The sequence below is a fragment of the Alexandromys fortis genome, unplaced genomic scaffold (genome assembly GCF_014885135.2).
Source record: "Alexandromys fortis isolate MF-2015 unplaced genomic scaffold, M_Fortis_MF-2015_v1.1 scaffold_29, whole genome shotgun sequence".
NCBI classification, from domain to species: Eukaryota; Metazoa; Chordata; class Mammalia; order Rodentia; family Cricetidae; genus Alexandromys; species Alexandromys fortis.
Window position 1 is genome coordinate 13,128,940 of NW_026067891.1, and position 16,604 is coordinate 13,145,543.

The following is a 16,604-nucleotide window of genomic DNA, read 5'->3' on the forward strand; positions in this document are numbered from 1 at the left end:
GGGAGGGAGGGAGGGAGGGAGGGAGGGAGAAACATTTTAATGCTGCTCTTCCAACTCTGAATAACCATATATATACATATATATATATATACACACATACACATACACAATGTCAAGTTCTAGTCAGAAAAACTATTTTATTAAAACTAGTGCCAGAAAAAATATGCACATAACTAATTTCTAATTACAGTTTAAACAAGAAAAATCTAAACGCATGTCACAAGAAGCTGTAAATTAATATGATCTTCTATATTAAATAATCTAGTAATTCTAAGCAATTCAGTTACTTAATTCTCAAATGGGCAAAAGAAGCATTTTTAAAAACTTTTTTGCCTTTTCTATTACATTTATTTAATGTGTGTGTGCGTGCGCACATGTGTATCCATGCTCTACATTTGGAGGTCAGAGAACAACTTGGAATAGGTTCTGTTTATTCTACCATGTGGGTCCTGGAGATGAACTCAGGCCGTCAGACTTGGTAAAAAGTGCCTTTGCCTACTGAGTCACTCCACTGGTTCACTGCTGTGCTATATCGAGACCGCCTTCTAAATGAGAACCTAGTTTACCATGCAGGCCATGCTAGATTCAAACCTGTCATCTTCCTGAGTGCCGAGATTACAGGCATGTGCCATAACACCCAACTAAAAGACATTTAAAATAGTTATTGCTTCTCAGAAGAACAGAAGAGCAGGAAAAATGCCTTATCCTGCCTTTTGTCTTTCCTCCTTTATTTTCACTGAGGCAGTGTGGTCTCACTATGGAGCCCTGGCTGTCCTGAAGTCCAGGTCTACCTAACTTTGCCTCCTTTGCTAATGTTAACTGTGTATATAACCTAGTCTACTATTGCCTTTATTAGATCTATGAAAATCTATTTTTTGTCACTATAAAAATGAGAAATCACCAACATACTTATTGTCCTCAAATTCATGCTTTGTAACCGGGTGAGAACAAGCAGTGGAATTATCCTTATTTCTTTTGCTTATCATTCTAGGTTTATGATCAAAACATTTCTGAAATAGAGAAAAAAAGAAAATTATAACACAAATAAACACAAGTCTGAGTTCTGTGCCAAGAATACTGCCTTAGTTTTAGTACCTTTTATGGATTTAAAATATGTGCCAATTGATACTCAACATGAAACCTTACTACCATTCATTCTGCTCTGTCTATTTTGAGACAGAATTTCTGTATAGTCCAGAATGGCCTTGAACTTAGAGTGGTCCTTCTCCCTCAAACTCCTGCACACTGGGGTTATAGGCATGCACCACCAGGCTCAGATTTCTCCTATTTCTTCATACACTGGTAGAGAGGCGACTGGTTACTGAATGACTACTTTACAATATGACAAGGTCTGCTGAGCACTTTATACACTGAGGCTTACAAATCAGAAATTTTTAGAGATTTCTGTTTTCTTGAAAGGGAATCATTGGTATCCCTGGCTGACCTAAAATTCACTATGTAGATAAGACTGACCTAAAACTCACAGAGACTTACCTGCCTTTGCCTTCCAGGAGTGCTGGGTTAAAGATGGGTGCCATCATACCTGAACACAATTTTTGTTGCTGTTGTTGTTTTTTGTTGAATGAAACAAAAGTCTAACTAAGTAGCCCTGGAAGACCTGGAGCTCACTCTGGCTGACCTTGCAACCACAGAGATCTGTCTTCTTCTGCTTCCCAAATGCTGGGTTAAAGACGTGCACCACAGCACCTAGCCACAATGTTTTTAAGAACAGTGCTGGGACATCTATGTACACCAGGCAAGAGCTCTCTAAATTTTACAGCAGAAAATGAGTCATGAAGAAATCACCTCACAAAGGAATGTAAACTCTCCAAGATGCTCTTGAAGAAGTTTGACCACAGTAAGACTGATCTTTCCATTGCCACCAAAGAAAGCCTCTCGACTGAATGCCCCTTTTCTTTCAAGGGTCCACACATCTATCTCTTCTTGGCAATAAGCGAATGTACAGTGACCAGAATATCGACATTCATCCTCTGCAGCAACATCTGGAAAAGTAGGAGAGTCAGAGACACCTGTTCCAGGGCCAACGAATGGCAAGCACAGTTACAACATCATCTGAACATCCCTAATAATTCAGAGAGCTTCAGGCAAGGACAGCCATCCCTATGGAGCATGGGGTAAGATTCAGTCTCCAAGCAGAAATGTTTAACTGCAATGGGAGAAGACACTTCAATAGTCACACGTATATCCTATTAAGGTTAAAAACCATTTTGTGGGGAAAGTGGGACTTGAGAGGGTAACAGGTGAATATGACCAAAGTAGCTATTACATCTGTATGCAAATGTCATTTTGAATAACGAATAGTGTCTCTCTCTCTCTCTCTCTCTCTCTCTCTCTCTCTCTCTCTCTCTCTCTCTCTCTCTCACACACACACACACACACACACACACACACACACAAATTGGGGGGCTGGAGAGATGCCTCAGCAGTGAGGAACACTCACTGGCTGCTCTTCCAGAGGACCTGAGTCCAAATTCCCAACACCCACAGAGTGGTTCACAACCATCTATATAGTGAGATCTGGTGCCTTCCTCTAGCATGCAGGCTGAATATTGTATACATAATAAATTTTAAAAAATCACGCTGGGAAGATGGCTCAGCAGTTTAGAGCACTGGCTGCTCTTTCAGAGGACCCAGGTTCCATTCCCAGCACCTACATGGTGGTTCACTACCCTCTATAACTGCAGGTCCAAGGGATAAAAATGCTCTTCTGGACTCCTCAGTACCCGAACAAATATATATTCAGATGCACAGACATATACTCAGACAAAACACTTGTACACATAAAATTCATAAATAAAATAAAAACTACAAAAAAATAATAAAGCTGGGTGGTAGTGGTGCACACTTTTAATCCCAGCACTTGGGAGGCAGAGGCAGGAGGATCTTTGTGAGTTCAAGGCCAGCCGGGTCTATAGGAGCTAGTTCCAAGACAGGCGGCTACAGAGAAACCCTGTCTCGAAAAACCAAAAATAAATAAATGAATAAACAAATAAAATCATCTTAGTGGCTGTCTTTTTTCTTTCTTCTTTAGTGGCATTCAAAGCTCACTCAGACAAATCTTAAACCAAAAGGAGAATGCAAACTCTCAGGAGCACTTTCAGAGCTCTATTCCAGGACTGTGGTTCTCAGAGGTGAAACTGGGGCCTCTACTTAAAACCCTATCTAGGCCTTGTCTTCACAAACTACAACATATACTTAAAATGTTAAAACACACACACACAAAACAAAAAAAAAAAAGTAAAAATAGCAGAAAATATGAACTGATCGATTCAAAGTACTGTTTTTCTCCTAACCTAAGCATCTTTTTTTTTTGTCTTTTTTTTGGGGGGTAGGGGGGTGGTTTGAGACAGGATTTCTCTGTAGCTATGGAGCCAGTCCTGGAACTTGCTCTGTAGACCAGGCTGGTCTCGAACTCACAGAGATCCGCCCGCCTCTGCCTCCTGCGTGCTGGGATTAAAGGTGTGCACCACCACCGACTAAGCATTTTTAACAGGAAGTACTGACACAAAAGGAGTCAAGAGTTACAGGAAAACGCCTGGTGGTCAGCACAGAGACTTGCCAAAAGTTGATTAGTCATATAACATACACAATTAAGTAATTACAATAAATACCTTTACATATATAATACGGTCCTTCATAATTTGTTTTTGTTGGTCTTGGACGTATTTTTTTCCATGATTTATCTTCATTTTTTATCCTACCAATTAAAATATCTTTCTTACATTTATGATCAAGATTAGCATGGTAAGTGAAATCCATTAACTTAGGACCTGAAAAAGACATAAAAAAAAGACTGCTCATAGGCAGAACAAACACCTTTTAATTTTATAGGCAGTTTATAAGCAGCCATGAACAGTGGACACTGACTACACAGGCCCCAAATCTAAGGACAGGCTGCTTGAGTAGACTTGTGCCTTTGTCACCAAGTACATACAGTGTTCTACTCAACAGCAGCCCTGTTAAGGCACCTTACTGAGGGAAATGATCCAGATAAGAATTCTAATCGCTCATAAACTAAAAGAAGGCAACAATTTAAATCACTTTTGGACCAGACGCTGCTTGTTTCTTTCCTTGCTGGTTCCTAACATTTCGAGTAGACAGCCGCCAGAGCCAAGGCTGCTTCCACCAGTAACAGCTCCGTAACTTGCATCCTGCTGCCCACTAGTTCAGTGCTGACCTGATTTTACGAAGCAGATCTGGCAAGCTTGTCTCAGCTCGTGGGTTCCTTCGAGGGGGTGCCTAGGAGTCCCTGATGAAAATGGCTTAGCAATCACACTTCCCAACAAGTCTGCATAGTCATTTCTAGGCTGATTTGCAATTCCCAGGAAATTTTCAGAGGGAAACAAACTGCCTGGTCCATTCATCTGCAAAAAGAGTAAGAAAACAAAAACAAAACAAAACAAAACAAAACAGGCAACATATGTTGTACTATCACTAAAGAAAGAACTGAACTCCTGTGGGGGTAGGACGAGGCTGGTGCCATTCCGTTCCCGTGTGCTTCTCTATGACAAATTGCCAGTTTCTGTGTTTTGCTCTTTGGACTCTGGGTCCCCCTAGTAATATCCTCTACGGGCTGTGACTAGGACACGATTGGTCTGCTTCCATGGGACACACATCTTACACACTCTGCTCTCCTATCTCCTTGCTGTTAGGCTACACTAAGTAAAGATTGTACTATCTGTAATGGTGATTATTTTGTACTGACAGATCCAGTCGCACACTCAAACATTTATTACTGGATCTTCTGAATGAGTTTTATAACACGATTCCCCACAGCACACAAAAAATTCAAGGGAGACTTTCACTTTCATTCACATAATTCAGTTACTTAAGCACAGGCCTACGTTCAATTTAAGCGACGTATTCACAAAAGAGGAAGTGAACTTACAAGGAAAAGGGAGGATTTACTGTTGTTAAGCGTTGTTCCCTCTCTAGCAGTTGAGGTGGACAGATCTAAAATAATAAAAAGACTTCAACAGACCTTTTCACTCTACATGGAATCAGCACACAAGGGCTCTGTAGCTGACTGCCTATGGCTTCCCGCAGCTTTCCCATCCCAATCCTATGAGCTTTCTTACTCACTACTGACAAAAGAGAACAGTAGAATCTTCCTTCCAGAGCCAGGGGCATAAATAACCCTTAGCCATTATTGGAGAAATTAACTAAGGCAGGGCCTAGTGAGTAGGATTAAAATCTACATTCCCGCTGAGAACAGCCTCCTCTCTGACAATGAGAGCACAAGGCTCAGGGCTGTCTCATCTTATATTCTGCCATTCAGTTACTCCCTCTGCCATTCCGCATCCCATGGTTCTCAATCTCTCCACTGTAAATATCTAAAACAGAAACTTAGACTTTTATCCTTTAACTATTTAACAATAGCTCCAAAAACTATGAACACTATTTATAGTATGAAGTACAGGCCCTGAATTGTAGGCCCTGGATTTCATCTCTAGCACCCCAGAAAAACAAAAGAAAACTAACAACAACAAAATACCCCAAACCAAGGACTCAGCCTAGTACTGACCAAACTAAGACCTCAGTATTCCATGATAAAATGAGGGTATAGGTTGCTGAACTCAACAGAATTCTAAACCCAGATGTGAAGCTAGTTTTAATGTTTTCCCACTTCACATCCTTTAAAATGGGACAGACTTTTACTGCAGAATACACTTCAAGACATTTACCCAAAACAATGAACACCAGCTTAGCCAATCATACAGCCTAAAACCAGTGCTGCATCCCAGCCTACATCATGCCCTTGCCTCTGACTCTGGGAATATCAGTTACGTGAAGCCAAGTGCAGACCTAAGGGCTCCCTCTTTAGAGTTTAGTCACAGTGAGAACAATTCAAGAAACTGCCACCTAATGCTTTACAAAATTGCCATATACAGTTTCATTTTAGAAAACTGACTGTAATTGTTTATAATTTAGGAGAAAGTCTTACCTCGCTTGGACTCAGTCACTGAAAATGAATTTAAAGAAGAACAGAAGAAATCTTCCAAGGTCGAGGTCAGAGGTGGATACAACTCTGCAAAGGAGGGCAGAGGAGCATACCTTGCACCAATGGGCAAGGTTCCAAGCAGAGATGTTGATGTTCTGAAGGGCAAGCTAGGAGCCACACTGGCTGTTGGGAGGGACCCTCTGCCCAGGGTGGAAGGCTGAAGAGAAGAAATGAAGAGATTCATGAACCTCTCTCATTGGCTTAGCTTCCTGGTTTTAGCACAATAAGGGTTGTGCTGCACAAGAAGGCGGGCTTGCATCCAAATGGAAATGGAAGGAAGTCCAAGACAGCAGTCTTAGAGCAGCTCTGTACAAACACCACGGCAGGATGGACTGAATCCTCTAAAATCCAGTTCACAACTAAAAGACTGAGTCTTGGTGGAGACTGTTTTTTTCTGATTTGTTTGTTTGTTTGTTTGTTTTGAGACAGGCTGTGGTGTAACAGTCCTGGCTGTCCTGGAACTTGCTTTGTAGACCAGGCTGGCCTCAAACTCACTATGTTACCATAGATGACCTTGACTCCCAAATGGTAGGATTACAGGTGTGTGTCACCATGCAGTGCTGAGGATGTAACCCAGGCCTTCATATATGCTATCAAGTCATGAGCTACACTCTTAGCCCTAAACTCACATATTGATTTATTTTATATTTATTTTTAAACTTTTTAAAATTTGCTTAAAAAGGGGGATGGGGCAGCAAGATGGCTCAGAAGTTAAGGCACTTGATGTCAATGCAAACATCATGAGTTTGATTCTAGGACTCTCATGGTGGAAGAGAAGGACCAACTCTTGCAAGCTGTCCTCTCACCTCCCCCACTTCCCCACACATGTGCACAAATAAGTGTAAAAAGACAGAAATTATGTGTGTGGTATATGCATGTGTGGCATGTGTGGAGGCCAGACTGATATTAGAAAGTCCTCAACTGCCTTACCTTATTCTGAGACAGGGCATCTTCTCTAAGGCAAGAGCTCGTTGTTTCAGCTAGGCTGGCTGGCCAGCAAGTCCCTGCACTCCCTAGCTCCAGGTTACAGCAGGCACTACCATGACTGCATTTCACGTGTGTGCCAGGGATCCTAACTCCGATCCTCAAGCTTGCACAGCAAGTACTTTACCCATTGAGGAAACTTAAAAAAAAAAATTTTTTTTAAAAAGAGATTATGTATTTATATGTGTGAATGTTTTGCCTGCCAGAAGAGTTATCAGGTCTTTTGAACTGGAGGTACAGGTATTTGTGAGCCACCATGTGGGTGCTAGGAAACAAGCCTGGGTCCTCTGAAAGAGCAGTAAGTAATCTTAACTGCTGAGCCATCTCTCAGGCCCAAAGTTTAATGTTTTTAAGGGAAGTAACTTGTATGTATGTATGCATCTGTGTGTGTGTGTGTGTGTGTGTGCACTATGTGTGTGCAGTATCTGCAGAGGCCAGGGAGAGCAACAAATGCCCTAGAATTGATGTTATAAACAGCTGTGAGCTGTCATGTGGGTGCTAGGACTCCTAGGACTCAAACCTGGGTCCATGACTCCAGGTCGTGTGTGTGTGTGTGTATGTGTGTGTGTGTGTGTGTGTGTGTGCGTATACACATATATACACCCAAATATGTATATGTACTACTATGTACATATCATCTGATACACACACACACATTGAGTGGGTGGGTGGGTGAGTGAGTGAGTGAGTGAGTGAGTGAGTGAGTTTTGAGGAAGGGTCACATTATGTATGCCTAGCTGGACTGGAACTACTGATATAGACCAGGTTAGCCTGAAACTCACAGAGATCTTCCTGCTTCTCCCTCACAAGTGTTGGGATTAAAAGCATGTGTCACCATGCCTGGCAAAGATTTATCTTTTTAATTGTGTGTGTATGTGGGAGGGGAGGCAGGAGGGGGGTCCTGAATATAAACATGAAGCCAGAACTCAAAGCTCAACCTTAGGTGTCATTCCTGAGGCTCTCCCTACCTTGAGGCTATGCTAGCTGGCCAATGAGTCCCAATCTGCTGTGTCCACTTCTGCAGCTCTAGGATTAGAGCCTTTTTATACTGGCACTGGGATCAAACTTGGGTCCTAATGCTTTTACGGCAAACACTTTGCTCACTGAGCCATCTCCTGAGCTCTAACGCCTATTCTCTATCAGAGTGTAAGGCTAACCTTTGCACTCCAGAAACACTCATCAACTTCTACCAGCACACTCTTTTATTTCAGCAATGACCATGCTATCCAGTTATCTGTTATCTCCTAAGAAGAAGCGAAGAAAATGTCAAGGTAAGAAAGTCAAAGGGAATCCTAGAAGCAATACAAATTATCTACCACACTGCATTATACTTTAAACAGGAGGAACTATGTCCTTGAGAAGAGAAAGTAGGGTTGAGGAGATAGTTTAGAGGATAAAGTGCTTGCCTTGTAAGCATGAGGACATGAGTTCAATGCCTGGAACCGCTGTTAAAAGTATAAAAATAGCTGGGTGGTGGCAGTGCATGCCTTTAATCCCAGCATTCGGGAGGCAAAGACAGGTGGATTTCTGTGAATTCGAGGCCAGCCTGGACTACAGAGTGAGTTCCAGAACAGGCTCAAAAAGCTACAGAGAAACCCTGTCTCAAAAACAACAACAACAACAAAAAAGTATAAAAATAAATGAAAATTTTAAAAGAAAGAAAAAACTAAACCAAGCAGGAGAGATGGCTCAGCAGTTAAGACCACTTCTCTTCCAAAGACCTGAGTTCTGTTTCCAACACCCATATGGGGTGGCTTAGAATTGCCTGTAACTCCAACTCCACAGGATCTGATACCCTCTTCTGGTTTCCACAGGTGATGTAGGTAGGTCTTCTATCTGTCTGTTGCTTTCATTGGTTAATTAATAAAGAAAACTGCTTGGCCTGATAGGTCAGAGCATAGGTAGGCAGGGAGACAGAACAGAATTGTGGGAGAAAGAAAGGAGAGACAGGAGGACGCCGTGATTCTCCGACCCGAGATGGACGTAGGTTAGAATCTTCCCAGTAAGCCACCACCTCATGGTGCTACACACATTATTAAAAGTGGGTTAATAAGCCAGGCGATGGTGGCACACACTTTTAATCCCAGCACTCGGGAGGCAGAGGCGGGCGGATCTCTGTGAGTTCGAGGCCAGCTTGGGCTATAAGAGCTAGTTCCAGGACAGGCTCCAAAGCTATAGAGAAACCCTGTCTCGAAAAACAAAAAACAAAAAAAAAAGGGTTAATTAAGATGTGAGAGTTAGCCAAGAAGAGGCTAGATATAATGGGCCAAGCAGTGTTTAAATGAATACAATTTGTGTGTTGTTATTTTGGGTGTAAAGCTAGCCATGTGGGAGCCGGGCGGGAACACAGTCTGCCGCTCCTTCTACACATAGGAACAGGTTTCCACATGTCACAAGCACCTCTCACATGTACATAGGCGCACAAGCGTGCACACATACACACCACCACCCACACTTTTTAAAAAGGGAATTAAATAGGAAACTAAACAGTGAAACTCACCATGACAGCATCATTTGTTTCTGGGGCAGAATCAAGGAGATCGTCTATGTCATCCCCAAGGATAATGTCTCCATCATCTACAAAGGTGTCTGGTGGCATAAAGGCGTACTTCCCTCCATTTGCAAACACTGCGGATGGCAGTGGGTTCTCATCCACTTGCAAAACAGAAGTTCCAGGCATAACAGGAACTGAGGCCAGCTCACTCCCAATGTCATGAGGAAAACTGGACATAGGAAGGGAGACAACTGGAAGTGCTTCTTGCCTTGGGGTTAATAAATCTGCAATATACATAGAAATTTACTCACTCCAAGCCACTGTATTTACAAAACAGGAGTGCTAATGGCCAATAACAGAAGGTATGAAGGCTAGGTGAAAATATGAACACAGTCAGTCTCGCTTTCATCCCACAGCAATCTCACTTGACAATACTATATAATAAACACACTCTAGAACTGGCAAACTGGCAAGCATATTTCAGAGGATTAAGATGACAAGAAAACATACCTGGCTCAATATCTTCCACAGAATAGTTCACAGCCTGGAAATTAAACCAATAATGATCATGTTTTCAAGATTCTAAACTATAAAACAGTCAGTAAAACTCATCTTACAAGACTGATGTAGATTTGCAAAGACATTTGACTAAGATATGAGAAATCAAAAGAACATTCAAACCACTTATCTCCTACTCTTTTTGTTATTTTGAGACAGGATCTCATTATGTAGTCCTGGTTGGCCTAGAATTCACAGAGATCCAGCTGCCTCTGCCTCCCAAATGCTGGGATTAAAAGGTGTGCACCACCATGCCTTGCTTCTTCTCTTGAAACAATCTCTTGTAGCCCAGGATGGCCTCAATTTCAGGATATAGCTAAGGATGACCTTGAACTTCCAGTCCTCCTGCCTCCCTATCTGGGATTACCAGGCATCATCAGGCAGGGCTTTGTTTTCTTTTGAAGACAGATCTGTGTTGTCCTTGCTCACCTTACACTCTTGGGATCGCAATAGTGCACTTCTAGCAGACATGCATTTCTCAAAAGGATATTTAGATGGGAACAGGGACTAATCCAATCACTGTCCACCAACCCCTCACAATGACTAGTGCCATTCCAACAACCATAAGACTTTAAAGTTTTAAAAATGAGAAAGAGACATGGTTTTATTCTGTAGTGCTGACTGGTCTGGCATTCTATGTAGACCAGGTTGGTCTTGAACTCACAGGGATCCTCTTGCCTCTGCCTTCTGAGACCTGAGACTAACAAATCTATTAGCCATTCCTGACAAGTTTTTTCTTAATTAGATTTATTCATTTCAATGTTATCTGTATTTTGCTTGTGTTGTGTAGGTATGTATACCACATGAGTGCTTGGCGTCCTGGAAGGTCACAAGGTAACATCAGGACCCCCTAGAAGTGCGGTGTGGAAACCACTGTATGGGCACTGGGAGCCACCTGGGTCCTGGTCCTCTGAAGAGCACCAAGTGCTCCTGTCTTTTTTTGTGTGGCTAATTTCTTGTTTAAACCCCAATGTCTCTCAAAACTAGTATCTGGCTTTGATCTATGATTTTCAAAGAAAACTGAGCATCTGTTCACATCCTGTCACATGCTCCAGTGGCCTGTGGGAAAGCTGGCTCAGATTAAAGTACAGTACTTGAATTGTTTTGTTCTCTAAAGTGACAGGAAGAAAAATAAATAAATAAATAAATGACAGGAAGCCATGGCCAGTTTCATGTCTGAGGCATCAAAACTACACTAAAACTACAAAAAGCACAGTTGCTAAGTCTGCCAGCCCTTCTTCTCTCAGAAGCATGATTCTTGTATAGATAATAACCCTACCTTGGAAGCCCCATCTCCTGGAACTGGCTTCAGAGAGAGCTGAAATAAAATGAAAATGCAATTTCAAAACAGAACCGACTCAAGATTATACAACAAAATGAAAAAGCCCTGAGAGAAGTTTGACTTACCTCAGCTCTAACATATGCTTTCCTTATTTTAAATCCCAATTTCTTAGCTAATTCTTGAGTTAGTTTTATTACATGTTCATCCTAAAAAAAAAGCCAACATTCATGAATGTATCTGCAGTGAAACAATCAAACAGGGCCGTGACGTTTCCCAGCTAGACACTTGGTTTACTAGGTATCACACTCAACTGGAGCAGGCTGATGGCTGCAGGAAGTCCTGATTCTTTCACTTGCCATTTCTCCACGTGAGAGCAGTAAAACATTTGATGCAAACAAGTGAGCTGAAGAGTCCATTACATACCTGAGGCACTGCTAAGGAGCACTTTGCTACAGCATCATAGGCCTCTTTGTAGCGCCCTAAGTCACTTAAAGCCTTAGATTTCCGATACAGAGCCTTGCAGTTACTGGCATTAATACTGAGGACAGCATTACAATCTTCCAAAACTTTATCATGGAAACCCTGGTGGGAAAGGCCGAAAGAGGAAGCCAGAGTCACACAATTAATACCTCACTCTGATGCCTGTTTCAGACATGAAAACAAATACGTGACCACATTCTATGACTCTCAACTTAAATTCAAAGTTCACAATGTTATTTTTCATTTCCGTCATTTTGTTAGGATGTTCCACATACATAAAAGTGGGAAATTATCATGAATATCTATGTACTTCCTATCCTGTATCAGACAAATATGAGTACTTGGTCAGAGAGCCCTATGTCTCCAAGGAAGAAAGCTTCTGGGACATGACTGGTACCCCAGTGTCATAATCTACCCGATTTCCTCTCATTATCAGCACTGCTTTTTAAATCCATTAAAGATGTCAAATGTGGAGGCTGGGGAGATGGATCGCAGTTAAGAGTACTGGCACCCTTCCAGAGGACTCAGGTTCAATTCCCAATGTCCACATGGAGGCTCACAACATCCTCCTCTGGCTGCACAGGCACCAGGCAAACATGGCAGTGCACAGACACAGGCAAAACACTCAAACACATATACATATGGTACACGTACGTGCATGCTGGTAAAAGGTAAAACAAAATAAATAAATCTAAAAAATACATTTTTAAAGTCATGTGAGGGGTTAGTGAGATGGCTCACCAGGTAACCCTGATGACCCAAAGCTGCCTCTGATTGCTACGCTCTCATTCTCTCTGCCCTATAATAAATAAATAAAGTGGGTAACTACAGTAATGATAGTATGATATGTATGTATATAAAATGTGTATACGTATACGCATAACTTTTTTTTTTTTTAAGGCAAGGTTTTACTGTGTAACCCTGGCTGGCCTCAAACTCAGAGATCCATCTGCCTCTTCCTCCCAAATACTGGGATTACAGCTGTGCGCCACCACTGCTCAGCAGTGTGCTTAGAAAGAGGCTGGGGGGAGCTCAACGATGGAGTGCTTGCCTGGCATGTGCAGGCCCTATATTTCAATCTCAGCCCTGTAAGGAATAAAACAAAATTTCTTATTTAAAAAAAAAGGGGGGGGGGGGAATAGAGAGATGGCTCAGTGGTTAAGAGCACTGACTGCTCTTCCAGAGGTCCTCAGCTCAATTCCCGGCATCCACATGGTGGCTCAAAACCATCTATAGTGGGATCTGATGCCCTCTTCTGTCATAAAGGTGTACTTGCAGATAGAGCACTAATATACATAAAATAAATCTAAAAAAAAAATAAATAAATAAAAATACTGCAAATTTATCTTGCAAGAGATTGTTCTTGGCTGGCACCTGGAAGTCCTCCAAGACTACAGAAATACAGCAACTATTCTTTGTAAAAAGAAAGTTAAAGAATAGAAGAAAAAAAGGGAGGGCTGGAGAGATGGCTCAGAGATTAAGAGCATTGTCTGCTCTTCCAAAGGTCCTGAGTTCAATTCCCAGCAACCACATGGTGGCTCACAACCATCTGTAATGAGATCTGGTGCCCTCTTCTGGCCTGCAGGCATACACACAGACAGAATATTGTATACATAATAAATAAATAAATAAATAATTTTTAAAAGGGTTATAGAAAAAAAGGGATTGTTCGTGCTTACACTAAAAACAGATGTTCTTTCTCTGATCTGAACACTGTATACTGCACATACATCACATACCACATGAGACCCACAAACCTCCACTGCTGACATGTCAATTTTAAAAGTAAAATGTAAGTAGCTCTCAAATAGCTTATTAACCAGGGACACATTATAGAAAGCAACATTAGCCACCCATGAGCACACATGCACAGTGCAGCTCAGTGGTACATGCCTAGTACCATGCTATGGCCTTAAAAGCATAGGGGCTAGGCTCCACACCTAGTCCAGGGCAAAACTTAGGAAAATGGCCTCTTATTAATATATTACAGCACTGAAGAAAATGCTCTAGAACTCACCATATTAGAATAGCAGGCAATACGATTTATATGAAGTTTTTCAATGATTTCTTTAGGAATTAAAATTTCTTCAGACTTTGCATAATCAGCTATACTCAAAGCTTCCGAGTACTGACTTAGAGAGCTACTCCAATCACATTCCCGATAAGTATCATTTCCTTCATTAAAAAGATTTCTCACGAGAGCATGCAAATACACCTAAAAAGAGAAAATTACCTCTTGAAGCCAGAACAAGGTAAGACAGAAGTAAATATCATGTTTATACCTAAAACCTCAGAGAGCACTGCTGTAGGAAAGTCTGTCGCTGCTGCCTTGCTAGGAAGTTCATCTTTCCTACTTCTGCAAGAGAAAATACACTCTCCCTATGAAAAAAAACAGGGTCAAAAATACTTTTTAAGTGTACTGTGTACATCTCTGATTCTGGGCAGGTAATAGACACTTGGCACAGTCCTCAGTCAAGAGAGTACAATTTACATTTATAGCTTCAAATCTGTTGTCATCCTCCTGCCTCCGCTTCTCAAGAGCTGAGATTACAGGTATGAGCCACCACACCCAGCTTTGGTTTAAGTCTTTGACTTTCTTTTACAAGTCTTTCTGAAAAGGCAACAGTAATAAAGACTTTCATGTGCTGCTACACAGCACACTAGGGAGCGTGTGCATGTAGGTATGCACACATGCACAGTACCCTTTAGTATTTTCACGTCTTTACCAAAACAGTCAAACCTTTCCACATTTTTAACACATCATTTACATTTCATGTTTAAAAACATTTTGTCACTTGTGGAGACTGGGAGGAGTAGTTTTATGCATGCGACTGTGAAAAAGAATTTGGGAGTCAGACCTCTCCTTCCATCATGCGGGACTCATTCAGGTCATTAGGCTTGGTGCCTGGCGCCTTCCCATGCTGAGCCATCTCTCTGGCCCTGTATTTCTTCTTTTACAAGCTATTTCCTTAGATTGTTGCCTGATTTATGGGAAGGAGATAAGGCTAATAATTTGCTTACTAAGAGACTATACCTATTTTTCGATATGTACAAAAAAATGCCTTGATATTCTAAGAGACCTTTTCTATCACAAGATCCTAATATGCACACATTTAAAATGCCTAGACTGTTAAGGAACAACCAGGCATCAAGGCCTGATGTGGTCTATGATGTGTCACACAACCTCTGTGGGCCCAGCTCCACATGCGGGAGAACAAAAGGATTTTCCAGATATTTCGGCCAAAGACTTAAGACTTCCCTCATGAAAATAGGGAGGAAAAGAAGCTGAACACAGGAGGAGGAGGAATGTGGACACTTGCAGACACACATCCTCAGAGATGAGAAGCAATGGCCTTCTTCTCCCTGTGCTTGGCCAATTCAACCCAGCTCTTCCCTCCCATTCTTTAGACAACCCTCCTTCAGTGCCACCAAGACTTATCAAGATGAAAATGATGACACCCACATTCTCTGTTCAATTCCACCCCATGTGTAATTGATGAAACAGTATTGACAGAGGGCTCTAAATCCACACTAACTCAGAATACACTAACACAGGAAAGAAAATACAGGACAATTGTCCCAAAAAGTCCCAAAGGCTGTTCTATATAGAAGAGATTGGCAAGCTTTTCCTATAAATGCCAAAAAGTGAGCATTTAAAGCACTGTGGGGGGCTGGAGAGATGGCTCAGTGGTTAAGAGCATTGCCTGCTCTTCCAAAGGCTCTGAGTTCAATTTCCAGCAACCACATGGTGGCTCACAACCATCTGTAATGAGGTCTGGTGCCCTCTTCTGGCCTGCAGACATACATACAGATAGACTATTGTATACATAATAAATAAATAAATAAATAAATAAATAAATAAATAAATAAATAAATAAATGAAAAAAAATAAAAAATAAAGCACTGTGGGACACTTAAGTTCTGTCCTATGTCCCAAAGTGCCACAGAGAACACATAAACAAATGGCTGCAGTTGCAGTATTCTGATAAAGCTTTATTTGTGAAAGAGGGTAGCTGGTCAGGGCAGCTGTGACACAAGGCCAGAGTTTACTAAATCCTGCTGCAGATGATAATTCTTAAACTACTGTGACTATCCACAGCTCTTCCCAAAGTCATTACCGCATATTGCTCCTGGGTCCCTGGATATGACAGCGGAGACCTGAGAAGAAGAAACAAATCCATTGTAATTACCAAGATCTACTGGAAGTCTTGTTCATTTGTTCTGAGACAGTACCCTGATGGACATGGAACTCACTGAGATCAGCCCACCTCCACATCCCACGGGCTGGGATTGCAAGAATGCTCCACCCTGACAGGCTCCCTAGCAGCATTACTCAGCCAGAAGTTATCTTAAACTGTGCTTTTTAGGGGCTGGAGAGATGCTCAGTAGTTAAAAGTATTTGCTGCTCTTGCAGAGGACCCTGATTTCAGTTCCCAATAACCATATGGCGGCTCAAAGATCCAAAACTCTCTTCTGGCTTCTGAATGCAGAATTCCTATTCTGCTAAGTGCTAAGATATGTCTCCTCCCCAAAAGGACCAGAGACCCTTCTGCCTGAACATGTCTCTGAACAAAAGCTGTTTGTCACTGGTGCTGTTCCTAACAGCAAAGCCCAACAGCCAAAGCCTTCTGTGCTGCAGATGTTCACTCCAGATGTTTAATTCGCCAGAATGCTTCTTATGGAAATACATCCCAATTCTTCAGACTAATTTGGGGGAAGGGGCTGCAACATCAGGGCTGTAGCCCTAAAAATATAAAAATATTTTTTAAAAAAAAAGGGGCGCC

At 41.8% G+C, this 16,604-nt stretch overlaps 1 protein-coding gene across 3 annotated transcripts in view; it reads right to left on the reverse strand.

The window, feature by feature from the left end:
• Zc3h7a (zinc finger CCCH-type containing 7A) overlaps nt 1-16,604 on the reverse strand; it is a 46,200-nt gene that overhangs the window by 13,163 nt on the left and 16,433 nt on the right. For 2 of the 3 annotated variants that reach the window (XM_050136231.1, XM_050136240.1), the window contains exons 3-14: nt 15,939-15,978; nt 13,838-14,035; nt 11,764-11,922; nt 11,466-11,546; nt 11,338-11,376; nt 10,011-10,044; nt 9,507-9,784; nt 5,966-6,179; nt 4,910-4,974; nt 4,199-4,385; nt 3,633-3,791; nt 1,807-2,003 (exon numbers count right to left, since the gene is read on the reverse strand). In XM_050136231.1, coding sequence (XP_049992188.1) covers nt 1,807-2,003; nt 3,633-3,791; nt 4,199-4,385; nt 4,910-4,974; nt 5,966-6,179; nt 9,507-9,784; nt 10,011-10,044; nt 11,338-11,376; nt 11,466-11,546; nt 11,764-11,922; nt 13,838-14,035; nt 15,939-15,978 — 1,651 coding nt within the window. Of the gene's footprint in view, nt 1-909; nt 1,011-1,806; nt 2,004-3,632; nt 3,792-4,198; nt 4,386-4,909; nt 4,975-5,965; nt 6,180-9,506; nt 9,785-10,010; nt 10,045-11,337; nt 11,377-11,465; nt 11,547-11,763; nt 11,923-13,837; nt 14,036-15,938; nt 15,979-16,604 lie in introns of all 3 variants that reach the window. The other variant, XM_050136248.1, reaches the window with a different exon arrangement.